The following is a 16,077-nucleotide window of genomic DNA, read 5'->3' as shown; positions in this document are numbered from 1 at the left end:
TGTGTGTGTGTGTGGTGGAGGGGAAATAGAGAGAATGCTCAGCAAATTTCAGAAACTGTGGTCAAAATCCTGTAATTAAAGGAAGGTTTTTTCTCCATTATGTTGTTTCTGTACATACCAGTCAGAAACAATCTTGCATTTATTTTTCAGTTACACTCAAATATTTTTTTAGTCTAAAGGCTCATTATTTTAATTTATTTTGATGTTTTGTTTTGTTTGTTTGTTTGTTTGTTTGTATTTTACAATAACTGATACATGGTCTCGTTTATAGAACACGATACTGGTTTAGTGGAGATAATATAATACATTTTTTAAAAGAAAATTCATGTCAGTTGTACCAAAATAAGACAGTTCTTTTCCAAATGACTTTAATCTTTAATTCCTCAATAATCTCGATAAAGAACAACCGTAAATTGAGACCTCTCTGCTGTTGAAAAAGATAATGTATATTACAATTAGTTTAAAAAAAAAGAAAAGAAAAAGATAAGATTTGTGATGGCTCTGTGTTCCTCTACTGTAAATTCAATAATAAAGAGTGTTCAGAAAAATGTAATTGATTATTGAATGTATAATTTTATTCAATTGTTTGATTACACAAGTTAAAATGAGAAAATATTAAAAGTCAGATAGTTTATGGTTTATGCAGTTCTTCTCATAGACTGTAAAGGTTCTTCTACATCTCATCCAGAACTGTAGGTGGCGGTAATGCTCAGATTTTTCCTCAGTCATTCCTCAAAGCAGGAAGAGCATTCACGCCACAAGCATCAATCCTGATCCATTCTGATCCTGATCCTACAGGAGGAGAAACAGTGGGAAAGCAACAACACACCATGCGTTTATCCTGAACTAAAGTAAGAAATCAAGGAAAACCAGCGCCTGTCTTTGTGGGAAATGTGTTAGTAACTTAGATTCTTAGGCTGTGCTAGTAAACCAAAATACATTTTTTGAAATAATAGTTGCATATGATGCCCACAATTATTTTGTATGCAGGCTGCTTACTGAATTTTGGTACGATGATACTCAAAGATGTGGACTAACTTCGCCACCTTAGTAGATTTTGGAAATCTTTTTCTGTTTAATATGTACCCAACTTACCCGGATGGGATTCCCAGTTTTACTTTTTTACTTGCCCAATTTTTTCACTTGACCTGCTAAAAAAATAAATAATAATAATAATAAATAGCTTTCGTTGTTTTTGACTGTTGTATGCTGGTAAATTAGGGTGTTACGACACAAAAAATGTTAACGATAGACACCAGTGATTTCTCAATTCTTTATTTCGAGGCAAAGGCAAAGACTACCAGGCTAATATCGTTTAAATGAACAAATTACAAGAAACAAGACCTTATCAGGTCACAAACGGAGAATTTAAAAAACTTGTCCTCGTCTAATAGCGACTTAAAAAAATAGATAAATATAATATAAAATGTACATTTTAAACACAAGTAATCAATCTGTAATAAAATAAGAAAAAGGTTTGTTAGGTTTTGCAGCCAGATCTAACACAATCTATATTAAATATAGATGAATCCTCAATAAAGTTGCAGAAGTTATTCAGTTTCAGCAATTTCTTCTTTTTTTTTCTTTTTCTTTCTTTTTTTTTTTTTTTTTTTTTTGCAGTGAGTCTTGTGTTGTTTGACTAACAGTATAAACAGACAGCAGCTTTAGGGATAGAAAAGAAATTATGTTTTTTGAGGAAAGCATTTCAGGATTTTTCTCCACACAATGGACTTCAACTGTTGCCAAATTGTTGAAGTCCTAATCAATGCAGTTTCAAAGAGATTTGAAGAGCTGGACGTTGTCTGAAGTTCCAAATTGAATTGTATGTTGAATTACATATTTATGTCTTTGTGTCAGTTTATTGTTTAAAATGGTACTTTTGTGCACGTATCCTGTATGTTTAAATCAATGGGGTGGTACTTCCACCTGTGTCCAGCATGACCTCTCCAACGTGATGACGTAATGCCCGATGAACAACTGTGGTTAAAAAGTGTAGAAATGTTTATTATATTTAGAAAATGGCTGCTGGTTTCGCTAGATAAGACCCTGTTCCTTCTTCAAACTCCTTTGAAACTGCATTGATTGGGACCTTGGTTACAGTTGAAGTCCTTTGTGTGGAGAAAAATCCTGAAATTTTTTTGTCTAAAAAGAAAAAAGAAAGTTATGAACATCTTGCATGACATTGGGTAGAGTAAATTATCAGGAAATTTGTATTTTGAGGTGAACTACTCCTTTAATAATATTCCCAATCACAGTCTGGTGTAGATGTACAGCAGCAGTTTAAGGGTGAAGTGTCCTTTCCCTCCTCAGGTTGGCGATGGCGCTCCGCCTGTGGTGTATCGCGGCGTTCCCGCTGTTGTGCGGGGCGCAGGGGCCGGCGGACGCAGGGGACGGCGGTGTTTTCCAGCCCCAGAGTGCCCTCACTGACATGGAGTTCGCCTCAGTCAGCTCCTACCGCGGCCCTGGAAACACTGACCTTCGGCCCAATAAAGAGCTGCCCATCCTCCTGTGGTGGAGCGCCAACCTCTTCCCGCACTTCCCAGGAGACATGGAGCGTGTGGACTGTTCCCGCTCGTCCTGCCTAGTCACGAGCAACCGGAAAGTTCAGTTGTATCGCCGCACGGCGTCCGTTATTTTCTACGGCACAGACTTCCGTGCGTACGAGGCTCCGCTGCCACGAATGCCCCATCAAACCTGGGCGCTTTTCCACGAAGAGTCTCCCATGAACAACTACCTCCTGTCTCACAGTGTTGGGATCCGGCTGTTTAACTACACGGCCACGTTCAGGCGGGAGTCGGACTATCCGCTGACGCTGCAGTGGTTGCCCTCGCTGGATTATCTTCTGGCGCCGACGGCCGTCCCGCTGTCGGAGAAGAACCGCTGGAGACGGGCCGGTCTCGCCCCTGTGCTCTACATGCAGTCCCACTGTGACGTGCCTTCGGACCGGGACCGCTACGTTCAAGAGCTCATGAAGCATATAGAGGTGAGGACTCCCTGTAATCAATCCTGTAAAACTCATCTGTCATCCCAAAAAAGATATATTTAAATGTTTTTTCCTTGGAAAAAAATTCATGTCTTAAAATATCTTGAATGTAACTCGAAACCCTTGCCTCATTTAGTATGTGCGGAATATGCAAATGAGCCCCGCCTCCACTCACTCACTCAGAGATCCACTGGTTTACGATCACACGTTGATCTGATTGGTTACAAGGTGGTTTGTGACGTCAGAAACACCAGCGATTTCAAAGCGTGTTTTTTTGGTTCACTGCAGTTTTAAGGAGGAAATACTCAGCAATGCTTTCCACTTATCAACTTACACATGGTGTGTGTTAAAGCGGATTAAAAACACCACATACACACATAAACAACATTAAACACTGGATTTTCTCCACAGGGGGACTTACTGCTTTCATTTTTAGTTTTTACAATAACCACGCATAAACAATATTCTCTCAAAAATACAAACATGTATATACATGTTGCTCACATATTATGGTAGCCCTGTTTGCGTTAAATAGTGTAATTTCATTAATATGTTTATGAGCACCTGAAAAAAGTACAAATGTCAGGGCATGTCTGAACATCTCGAGGACCCCAAACACGCCTTAGACCCCAGAGGGTTCAAGCCATTGTGAAATTCTCCATAAAGACACACTTGTGACCTCATCACATCAGTATTATACTGCCCCTCTGCGTTCGTGTTACACTTTTGTTGCTGTGTTTAATTTACCAAACCCTAATTAATCAATTAATTAAAATTATATTTTTTTTCTTTAACCCTCAGGTGCTCTTCGTTTCGGAGTCACACTTGTTATCTTCCCGGACCGGACACCTAAAAATGAAACTTTCTCCATCCCAGTAAAACCAATGCAATTTATTTTAGTTCTATAATATTTATTCTTTTTAATTTAGTATTTTGAGACAATTTAAATGAATTTATTAATATTTATGCAATATTTATGGTTTATTTTTGCCATGGAAAAATATATATTATTTTCTATATATATATATATATATATATATATATATATATATACAGTATGTATATATATATATATATATATATATATATATACAGTATGTATATATATATATATATATATACAGTATATATATATATATATATATATATACAGTATATATATATATATATATATATATATATATACAGTATATATATATATATATATATATATATATATACAGTATATATATATATATATATATATATATATATATACAGTATATATATATATATATATATATATATTATTTTTTTCCAAAAAATATTAATGCAGTATTTTAGTTTAATATAGAGTCTAGGCCTTCAGAAAAAAAATATTTTTTGAAGAAAATTAGCACCATCTGGTTACAGTATAGAGAAAAAGCGTAGAATCATGGTGTAACCACTAGATGGCATGTACAGCTCTCTATTGGGAGGCATGTGAATTCCCCAGCTGTTTATGAACACATTTTTTTGTTGTTGTTGGTGGATTTGTGTATATATAGTTGAAACAATCTCAAAAAATATTTCTTATAAAAAAAATGACAATTAAATATTCACAAATTTTTTTTTTTCCATTTTTTTACAATTTCCCATTCATTTTCTACAGGGGGTCATTTTTGACCAAAGACCACAAGTGTGACTATTTTTTTAAGACCACTTAGCAAGCTCAGATCAAGACCTCAATTTTTTTGTGTGTTCACATAGATAATGCCATAAAAGTCACCAAGTTTCGTAACATCGTGATAAAAGCTGTGATTTAAAAAAATTCAAAACATACTTTTTGTAATCAAAATTTATTGGTGTGTATGTGTATAAAAGTGTGTTTGTATGTATGTGTGTGTGTGTGTTGGTGGGTGTGTCTGTTTTGCACTCTAGATGTTGTAGAGTGTCACCCCTTTCTTGCGGTGTACTTTTTTTTAGAATTGTGGCCGATTTGTAGATTGTACATACAAAAATTCAGAGAATTTTTTTTGTGTGTCAATTTCCCATTCATTTCCTATGGGTCGTCATTTTTGACAGAAGAGCAAAAGTGTGACTCATTTTTTTACGACCACTTAAATTGCTCGAATCATGACCTCAATTTTTTTTGTGTGTTCACATACCCAATGCCATAAAAGTCACCAGGTTTCGTAATTTTCTGAAGAAGCTGTGATTTTTAAATGTTCAAAACAGATTTCTTTAATCACACTTTATTGGTGTTTTTTGTGTATAAAAGTGTGTGTGTAGGGGTGGGTTTGTCTGTTTTGCACTCTTGATATTTTAGAGTGTCATCCCTTCAATGCTGAGCACTTTTTTTCTGCATCGTGGCCGATTTGTAGATTGTACACACAAAAATTCTCAAAGTTTTTGTGTTTTTGTCAATTTCCCATTCATTTCCTATGGTCGGTCATTTTTGACCGAAGAGCACAAGTGTGACTATTTCTTTACGACCACTTAGCCTGCTCAGATCATGAGCTCAATTTTTTTTGGTGTGTTCACATACCCAATGCCATAAAAGTCACCAAGTTTCGTAACATTACGATGAAGCTGTGAAATTTTTTGCTGAAATTTTTTAATAATGTGACTGGTTTTGTGGTCCAAGGTCACAAATCCCAGTAAACCACCGCTTCACACTGTACACGTATGAGACTTTCTATAGTGCATGTGTTGAGTGCCTTAGTTCACACACACTTTCAAATGAAGTATGCTTTGTCTCATAGTAACTTGTCTCGCCTCCTCAGATTGACTCGTATGGGAAGTGCCTCAACACGAGACCCCTGCCTGAGCATCTGGAGGACACGAGCACGGCCACCGGCGAGGACGGGCGCTTCATGAGCTTCGTGGGCCGCTATAAGTTCCACCTGGCGCTGGAGAACGGCCTGTGCCCGGACTACATGACGGAGAAGCTGTGGCGGCCCATGCACCAGGGCTGTGTGCCCGTGTACAGGGGCTCGTCCTCGGTGTCCGACTGGCTGCCGAACAACCGCTCCGCCATCCTCGTCGACGACTTCCCTTCTCCTCGAGAGCTAGCGGAGTTCATAAAGGCTCTGGATCAAGACGACAAGGAGTACTCGCGTTATCTGGAGTACAAAACGCCCAGTCGCATCACTAACCTGCGTCTGCTGGAGGGGCTGGAGAGCAGAGAGTGGGGCGTCAATGACATGAGCAAACCCAACTACCTGAACGGCTTCGAGTGCTTCGTGTGTGACCGTGAGAACGAGCGTCTGGCAGCGGTGAAAGCGCACCGGAAGAACCCGGACCTGAACCCGCCGCCCCAACCCAAGATGGCCAACAGCGCACACATGGGCTGCCCGCTGCCCAGTCCTGGACTCGGCCCGGTGGAGAGCGTCGACCCAAATGACAGGTGAACACCGCTTTCGTTCAGCACCGATTCTGTGCATTTCACTCTTAAAGGGATAGTTCACTTTGAAATTAGTTTTTGATATGTTTTAGCTTACCTCAAGGGCATCCAAGATGTAGGTGTCTTTGTTTCCACAGTATTTTCAATTTTGATATTTTTCAGTCAAACCGACACTGGAGGCTTAGGGGGTCCACCAAAAAGCATGCAGAGAAGTCCAAATTAAACATGATTTAATGACTCGTAAATGTAAGTACACATTGATGGCCTAAGACACGAAACGAGCGTTTTTTTTGTGAGAAAACTAACAGTATTTATATCGTTTATATCAAAACTAAAAATCTTAGCATCAAATTTTGATAATGCAATCAATGTTCAAGATAAATGGCAAAAATACCTCTATCTACTCTATATTAAGTGATACAAATATAAAAGGCAATCAAAATCACATTAAGAGTGACTTTTTTTCTCCAAATATCGCATTCAAAAGTTCAATAAACAAGTGCATATGAACTAATATTAACATTTTAGACACAATATTGCCTGTTTTTGCACCGTTACACCAATAAAAACAGTTCCAGACAAAACCACAGGACAGTTTTGCGTTTGAGAAACACACAGCGGTGTTTCATTACTGAATGAATGATTCGCTCATTAACAGTGACTTACATTTCACATTTAAAGTATCTTTCAATATTCATTGTTTCATGTTTGAAACACTATCCCTGCAGTGCCAACATGAGTCTTCTTAAAACTGATGTGATTTGATTGGTAACAGCACTATAGTGTCTTATCATTATAATATAATTAATTGATTAAATGTAAGAATTTGAGACAGAGGATGCAGGTAAAATCAATGTAAACTGGTTGGAAAAGATGAACACATCACAGAACATGAAGGATATCAGAAACTTCAGGAGCCCTAAATCTGCCATGGTACATACACAATAACGCAGCAAATTATTGTTATTGATAAAATCCCTGCAAGTATTGAGATATAAGAGATATAAGAGACATCAGAGTTTGGTTCAGGCGTCAGAAACAAGTCTCGGCGCAGCAAATCTTCATTTGTGTGTGAATGTTTTACTCCTTTACACATTTTATAAACTCTTCTTGAGTTCTCAGCTGGTCAAAACACTGTCGTATGAACACGCATAGTTTCGTATTAACCCTAAAACCGTATTCTGGACAAATGTGGGCAAATTAGTTTTGATTTATTTTTAAAAATACTTCCCTTGATCTGAGTACAAGACTTGCCTACTTTTCCTCAGTTTGCCTCCTGAACACACACAATTTTTTTTTTTTTTTTTTTTTTACTCAATTCTACAATGTTAAGTGGGTGAAAAAAAACAAAACTCCTCAATCTTGTATTTGGGTCAAAAATGGGCACCCATAGAAATGAATGGGAAAAACTGTAATTTAGAGCATTCTAAAATAAGCCAAAATAAGACACCGGGTGATCTTTAGGTTTTAGATCTAAGACCTTATTGGAATGATATTTTAATGTAGTTAAAAAAAATAATAATATAAAAATAAGCATAATTTACATAGAAAATACGGTACTTTTTGAAGTAAATAAATTCAAAAATACCCCCAAAATAAAAAGAAACACCATAAATGGATAGACAAAACTTTATCGAAGACAGTGATATAATATTTATAATAAATAAAAATTAGGATCACACCCAAGACCTGTACCCACATTTGTCCACAATTACAGGATTAAGGGCTATAAACTGAATACGGTTTGAGGGCTACAAAAAAAAAAATTGTAAAAGTCATTGTTCTGTGTTAAAAATGACAGTGGTTGCGAAGAAAACCAGGACTAAATGTATTTATCTTCTTTTTTTGGTTCTGATCAAATGAACCAAGAAAACTGAACTACTACAAGTTTGAACACACCCTAACAAAACATGGCAAAGATGTGTTGCCACTTCTGTTTCATGTTGCTTCGTGTTTGTGTGTGTCCTCAGCTGGCTCCAGATGTGGCCGCAGGACTACTGGCAGAGTCTGGATCAGGCCGAGGGTTTGGAGTCGCTCCTCCGGCACAACGAGTCGGACCCGTCGCTGCTGTGGCGGCACATCCAGAGCATCGCCGTGAGGAGAGCCAGACGACCCTGACCTCATGCTAATCCACCCACGGATGAGCCTCTCTGGACGTTTGTGCACATATTGTAATATCTCTAACTAAACGGACACGATCACAATCAATAATCTCCTTCAATGCCGATATTTCCCATCAGTATTATGGATTAAGCTCAAGATGTTGCTCTGAGGGCTTCGGCTGATGTCAGTCACAGTTATGATCAACACTTACTTGAATGTCATCATCAGGTCACATTTTTAGGGATGCATGACGTCACATATCGGTATCGGCCGATATATGTTTATATTTAATGTTAGGTGACCGGCTCGATAAGAATATTTGGCCGATATATATATTTAATTAAAGCCGATAGATTTCTCAGATTTCAGATTCGCAGTGTTCATCATGATGGTTTTAAATTGCTTGAAATATGATTGGAATCACTTCAAAAAAAAGGAAAGTCCGTCATATCGGCTACATACAATATTATGATAATCATCAATTAGTTCTCATAATATTGTGTGTTTGGGTCGTAGCATTTAATGAGGAGACTTGTTTTTCCTAATCAGGCTCTCAAAAATGATAGAAATATTTGGATTTAGATTTATCTGCATATATATCGGTTATCGGCTTTCAAATATAAAGAATTATCAGTGTTAATATCGGTGCATCTCTACACATTTCACTTCATAAATCCAAAGGAAAAGATTGTTTTTAGGACCATTATGTGGAGTGGAGAGAGGGTCGACTTTTTCATGGGAGTTATACAGTGATGTGAATAAGTTTTGACCCCCATGCTAAAGTTGCCTAAAAAGAGGAATAAAAAAATCATCTTTTGGATTTTGATCTTAATGCCTTAATTAGAAAAATGAGGAAAACTCCAACCTTTAAGGACACAAATTTTCTTTGTGAATGAATAATGTATCATAAATAAATAAATGTTTTTCCTTAAAATACAGGGTGCTTAAGTCAGGACACCCCTATGTTAAATTTCAATGCAAATCAAACCAGCTATTAGGCTAACTGAAGTAAAACCATGCCAATCTCTAGGTGTGGTGGAAGGTGTGTGATGATGTGGGGATATTTTAATTCCAAAGGCCAAGGGAACTTTATCAGGATGCATATTATCCTGGATCCATGAAATAACTGGCTTTTAAAAATAAAAATCTGCCTGACTCTATGGGAATTTAACATAGGGGGGCAATGACTTATGCACCCTGTATTTTAAGGAAAAACATTTATTTATTTATTTATTTATGATACATTATTCATTCACAAAGAAAATTTGTGTCCTTAAAGGTTGGAGTTTTCCTCATTTTTATAATTAAGGCATTAAGATCAACATCAGAGAGAGGATATGAGGCACAACCCATCAAACTGACAGGTTTATTGCCCCTCATAAAAATAAGCCCCGCCCCCTTTTACCCCTCCCACCCCTCCCATTTATGAACTGTACGTACACCATGGGAAAATTCCCACGGTCTCCCTCCTCTTTCCACCCCTCACCACCACCACCACCACTTCTGGACTGGTCACGTGATTGTGGGAAAATTTTCCCACGATACGGAACCCCTCACCAGCACCACCCCACTTCTGGAGAGGTCATGTGACCGTGGAAAATTATCCCACGAACCACATTTGATGATGTACTTTTACACAATTACACGCCGTTTAAAAGTATTAAAATACACGTATCTTTAGTGTTCAAACACTTTCAAACGTTTAGACATAAAATAATTAATAAATTTAAAAATATAATTCAATAATTAACGTTATCAAAATGCGTATTAAAACAGCGTGTATTTAAATTACATCAAACAATTATTTAAGCATATCAAAACTTAAAAGCATAAAAACTGACTTACCTTCTGTTTTCTTGGTGAAAGAAGAACAAAATTATCCTGTTTAAAGATTAATCACCTCCAAAGATATGTCCAACAGCACGCTTTAATCCAAAAGGTATCCAACAGCAACGCTTTATCCAAAAGATATATCCAAAACTTTAGAGATATTCCAAAAGTCCTCCGATTCAAACTTGTGTAAATGTAATTCCGGGGAGCCCAACGAAACACGTCTGAACACTCCTGAAACAACCCAAGAATGACATCTCGAACCTCTGTACTGTGACCAGACTCAAACTCCGCCTCTTAGATCCCTCCCACAACACGTGATGAAGAGGGGCGTGGAAATAGAAAGTTCCCACGCCTCTTCACGCAGGATTAGAGGAGGAGCGTCCTTGTAGCTCCTCCCAATTCTACAACCATTAATACCAAAAAATTTACAAAATGGTGGAAAAACAATACATTTTCAATCTTTAAGGACGACATAAAACAAATAGGTTTAGTGATTTTTATTAAAAGAAAAATCTTTTACACAGACTTGAAGTTGTACAAACAATATTTAAAACAATAACAAATATTACAAGTTTCAAATACAATAACGTTGTAATATCTTTTAGTGTTCTATTAAAAAAGTTTTCTAAAATAAATTTGTTATTAGTAATACTTTTAGTGTAAATACACAGCTTCATATATATTTTATGTAAAAAACCTTTAAAACAGTTTAAAAATGCATTAAAAAGTCAAAGATCGGACATTTTACAGAAAAAAGTCAAACAAGTGGGTTTTTCATTAAAGAAAACTGTTTTTCTAAACCATATTTGAATGACTTACGTTTTACAAAACAATATTTAAAACTATAACAAATATTACAAGTTTCAAATACAATAACGTTGTAATATCTTTTAGTGTTCTATTAAAAAAGTTTTCTAAAATACATTTGTTATATTAGTAATATCTTTTAGTGTTTCATTAAAAATACACGGCTTCATATATATTTTATGTTAAAAAACTTTAAAACAGTTTAAAAATGCATTAAAAAGTCAAAGATCGGACATTTTACAGAAAAAAGTCAAACAAATGGGTTTTTCATTAAAGAAAACTGTTTTTCTAAACCATTTTTTAAAAGACTTACGTTTTACAAAACCGTGTTTAAAACTATAACAAATATTACAAGTTTCAAATATCAAATATTATAATATCTTTTAGTGTTCTATTAAAAAAGTTTTCTAAAATACATTTGTTATAATATCTTTTAGTGTTTCATTAAAAAAAAATACACTGTTTCATACATATGTAAATGTTAAAACCTTTAAAACGGTTTTAAAAATGCATTCATATGTGAAAAAAGTCAAAGACCGGTCATTTTACAGAAAAAGTCAAACAAGACAGTTTTTCATTACAGACTTACGTTTACAAAAATTATCTTGTTTTAAAGATCCAACAGCAACGCTTTATCCAAAACTTTAGAGATATTCCAACAGTCCTCCGATTCAAACTTGTGTAAATGTAATTCCGGGGAGCCCAACGAAACACGTCCGTTCAGGTCAGCGGGAGAAAACGATAGTGGCTGTTTGAATGTGTGCGCGGAGCCACACGCAGACTCCTCCCACGACACTCCCACATCACGTGACCCCTGTGCATGCGGTATCCACACATACAACATGCCCACCCGCCAACGTCATACGGCGGACCGTTTTAAAACGTCCGTTCACCTTGAAGATCTGTCATGAAATGCCACCGCTGTACAGAGCACACGGACCCGGGGTGACTCCGCCTCCTTGCCCGCCCTAGATGACTCATGCACGACGCATTGGTCCACGCTCTATTCACGCCCCTTAACACATTGGTTCTCGCTTCGTAGAGACACACGTAAACACCTCCCACACTCCGACAGCGGCTGTTTCAAAAGCCAGCAGCTCACAGACTGCAGACAGTGCGGATTTTAAGGATCAGCTCAACGGATTGAATTTTGGATCTATACGGATTTATTATTGTGTAAATTTGGGGGCTTAATTTAAAGTTGAGTTCATCGATTATCAACATTGTTCAGCGTGTGGAAATATGTGGATTTATCATCATGTTTGTTCATTCTGAATCACGAAAACAGTTCATTGGGTTTTGAGGATTATGCCGTTTCGGTATTTGTGGAATATCATGCATTCATCACTAGGAAATCCGAGACATGAAGTTTTATAATTTCAATAGTGAGGATTATGTGCTTTATCAACGCTGTGTTATTAATTTGATTGTTATTATTTGTATTCATTTGACTGTTATTTCACAGTTGTTATTTGTATTAATAGTTCGGATGTTGTTATTAAAACCTCTTCAACGTCATCGCCCCCATCGGTGGGATCCATCCTCAAAACCATTACCTATTTAAATTCAGTAATATCCTATACTAAAGCTAGACTAATCTTGACAAACCACATATCATTTGAAATCTTACAATCTCTAGTTTTTCATATTTGACTGATTGTTTTTTATTAATTTGACTGTTATTTGTATTATTGCTATGGTTTGTTGTTAAACATTATCCATCATTAATATCATCTATGGATGGTGAAGGTGTTGGAGCATTCGTTTATAGTCTATAATGCGCAAATAGTCAAAGCTACAGAGTCTGATAGGTCTAGTGTGCGCGTATAGAGGTAGGTGACGCATATAGGGACTGTTCCCCCCACACAGATACCATTACGCGTAATAAGAGGACTTTCACATTGCACAATAGATCAATCGTGAAAAGTTTCAGACTTGTGTACAATAAGCGTGTACTCCAACCAGATTATACGACCTAGCCTTACGGGTTTTAACAATACTTTGAAAATGTGTGAAACAGATGTTTTTGACTGCAGACTGCAACATCCGTTTTTGGCTGTTATTAGCGGCCCAAGCAATAGCGGGAAGACTTTTTTTGTAAAGACTCTAATGTATAATTCGGACAAAATGTGTTCTGTGAAGTTTGATAATTATGTGTACATTTATACATGCTGGCAGCCTTTATATGATGAACTGTTAAATGCTTTTGATATTAAATTGATTGAAAAAATCCCAAAGAAATTAAATGATGATTCATTATTCCCACCAGGTAAAAAATCCCTATTAATTTTGGACGACGTTATGGATCAAGCTGCGTCCAATTCTGAAGTCGAGAAGATTTTTACGCAATGCATCCATCATAAAAATATCACCTGTTTGCTACTGATACAGAATCTATTTTTACAGGGTAAATCTGCCAGAACAATAGGACTTAATGCAAATTATTTAATAATATTTAAAACCCCCCGAGATAAGCAGCAGAAAGGTGTTTTGGGTCGTCAGATGTTTCCCGGTAATACAAAGTTTTTTATTGAAGCTTACCAGGATGCAACTAGTCTTCCTTTCAGCTATCTGCTAATAGATTATAAAACACAGACTCCTGAAAGATTTCGACTCAGAACAGATTTACTGTCTGACTATCCAGTGGTCTACGTCCAGAAGGGAGTTTAAAATGAGTTCGAGACTTTCCAGAAATCTTTACCTTTTAAAGTTATTATACAAGAGCTCGCCCAAACAACGAAAGGTTATTTTGCATTCAGCCCCCGACGAGCTCATACTGGCCCTGTGTGAAGTGGCCCTCAATATTGTTTATGGCAAGATCCCTCTAACTGCAAAACAGCACGGATCTTTAAAAAGGAGAAAGACCGAAATAAAATACGTTGCTAATAAAAAGATCAATATTGCAAGATATATGATAAACCAAAAAGGAGGCTTTTTACTACCTCTTCTAAGCATAGCCTTACCTTTCATAACTAGCCTGTTAACTAGAAACTGAATCTGAAGAGAAAAAATGCAGCATACTGAAAAATTGTATCTAGAGCCAAAGCATCAAATGGATAGACTAAGGAATGCGCTGCCCAAGGCACCCGTCCAGCTCGTCACTAGACGTGGTGCCAGGAGTCTCGGATGCAACAGTAGCAGCAGCGGCGGCACAAACGTCAGTCCCGTAGCTCGTGAGGAATGCGAGATTGTAAAATCCAAGTTCCATACAAAATTTATTTAGCCAGTCGATGCATTGGTGGGGGTATCCATTTGTAGCATATCCATCAACAGAATGACTCAACATCAATAGAATGACTGTGTGGGAGGGTATTAACGGTTGTAGAATTGGGAGGAGCTACAAGAACACACCTTTTTTTTCCGTTTTTGGGCGAAAAATTAAGTTTCTCCAATCTTCTCAAAACACTGGATTATGATAGAGGGCCACAAGACTTTGACCTGAGTGCAAAAATGGAGGATCTAGACCCTTCCAGAGCTGAGATATCAAAATTCAAAATTTCAACCCGAAAAAAAAACAACAGTGTTACCCCTTTCGTTATTTTTTGTTTTCGGGGGAAAAATTAAGTTTCTCCAATCTTCTCAAAACTTTGGATTATGATAGAGGGCCTTGAGACTTTGACCTGAGTGCAAAAATGGAGGATCTAGACCCTTCCAGAGCTGAGATATCAAAATTCAAAATTTCAACCCGAAAAAAAAACGACAGTGTTACCCCTTTAGTTTTTTTTCATTTTCGGGCGAAAAATTAAGTTTCTCTAATCTTCTCAAAACTCTGGATTCTGATAGAGGGCCACGAGACTTTGACCTGAGTGCAAAAATTGAGGATCTAGACCCTTCCAGAACTGAGATATCAAAATTCAAAACTTCAACCCGAAAAAAAAAACGACAGTGTTACCCCTTTCGTTTTTTTTTTCATTTTCGGGCGAAAAATTAAGTTTCTCCAATCTTCTCAAAACTCTGGATTGTGATAGAGGGCCGTGAGACTTTGACCTGAGTGCAAAAATGGAGGATCTAGACCCTTCCAGAGCTGAGATATCAAAATTCAAAATTTCAACCCGAAAAAAAAAACGACAGTGTTACCCCTTTCGTTTTTTTTTTCATTTTCGGGCGAAAAATTAAGTTTCTCCAATCTTCTCAAAACTCTGGATTGTGATAGAGGGCCGTGAGACTTTGACCTGAGTGCAAAAATTGAGGATCTAGACCCTTCCGGAGCTGAGATATCGAAATTCAAAATTTCGACATGAAAAAAAAAACGACAGTGTTACCCCTTTCGTTTTTTTTTTGTTTTCGGGTGAAAAAAGATGTTTCTCCAATCATTCTCTTAAAACTCTGGATTCTGATAAAGGGCCACGAGACTTTGACCTGAGTGCAAAAATGGAGGATCTAGACCCTTCCAGAGCTGAGATACAAAATTCAAAATTTCGACCCGAACAAAAATTACTGTGTTACCCCTTTTGTTTTTTTTCATCTTCGGGCGAAAAATTAAGTTTCTCCAATCTTCTCAAAACTCTGGATTATGATAGAGGGCCACAAGACTTTGACCTGAGTGCAAAAATGGAAGATCTAGACCCTTCCAGAGCTGAGATATCAAAATTCAAAATTTCGACCCGAAAAAAAAAACGACAGTGTTACCCCATTCGTTTTTTTTTTTCGTTTTCGGGCGAAAAATTAATTTTCTCCAATCTTCTCAAAACGCTGGATTCTGATAGAGGGCTGTGAGACTTTGACCTGAGTGCAAAAATGGAGGCTCTAGACCCTTCCAGAGCTGAGATATCAAAATTAAAAATTTCGACCCGAAAAAAAAACGACAGTGTTACCCCTTTCGTTTTTTTTTTTTTTTCGTTTTCGGGCGAAAAATTAAGTTTCTCCAATCTTCTCAAAACTCAGGATTCTGATAGGATTCTGATAAGGCTGTGAGACTTTGACCTGAGTGCAAAAATGGAGGATCTAGACCCTTCCAGAGCTGAGATATCAAAATTCAAAATTTCAA

The 16,077-nt window shown here is 36.9% G+C and overlaps 1 protein-coding gene across 2 annotated transcripts; it reads left to right on the top strand.

Moving 5' to 3' along the window:
* Positions 1–744: 744 nt before the first annotated feature.
* On the top strand, positions 745–10,907 carry pofut4 (protein O-fucosyltransferase 4). Of its 2 annotated transcripts, none has more exons than XM_039694132.2 (4): positions 745–851; positions 2,311–2,983; positions 5,728–6,350; positions 8,318–10,907. In XM_039694132.2, the coding sequence occupies exons 2-4, from the start codon at positions 2,318–2,320 to the stop codon at positions 8,463–8,465; spliced, it is 1,437 nt and encodes a 478-aa protein (XP_039550066.2). In that variant the 5' UTR covers positions 745–851; positions 2,311–2,317; the 3' UTR covers positions 8,466–10,907. The 2 variants fall into 2 exon arrangements, with proteins under 2 accessions (XP_039550066.2, XP_088990803.1); XM_089134677.1 differs by lacking the exon at positions 8,318–10,907 and adding an exon at positions 6,510–6,739.
* Positions 10,908–16,077: the final 5,170 nt, after the last annotated feature.

This window comes from Pimephales promelas, chromosome 9 (genome assembly GCF_988280905.1).
Source record: "Pimephales promelas chromosome 9, fPimPro1.hap1.1, whole genome shotgun sequence".
Lineage (NCBI taxonomy): Eukaryota > Metazoa > Chordata > Actinopteri > Cypriniformes > Leuciscidae > Pimephales > Pimephales promelas.
This window is presented reverse-complemented; position numbering and strand designations above follow the sequence as displayed.

Bases quoted from the DNA above. Each gene is read 5' to 3' on its own strand.
- pofut4 (XM_039694132.2), top strand. From the start codon at position 2,318: ATGGCGCTCCGCCTGTGGTGTATCGCGGCGTTCCCGCTGTTGTGCGGG. The intron at 2,984-5,727 runs GTGAGGACTCCC...TCGCCTCCTCAG, and splicing joins AGCTCATGAAGCATATAGAG to ATTGACTCGTATGGGAAGTG. The intron at 6,351-8,317 runs GTGAACACCGCT...GTGTGTCCTCAG, and splicing joins AGCGTCGACCCAAATGACAG to CTGGCTCCAGATGTGGCCGC.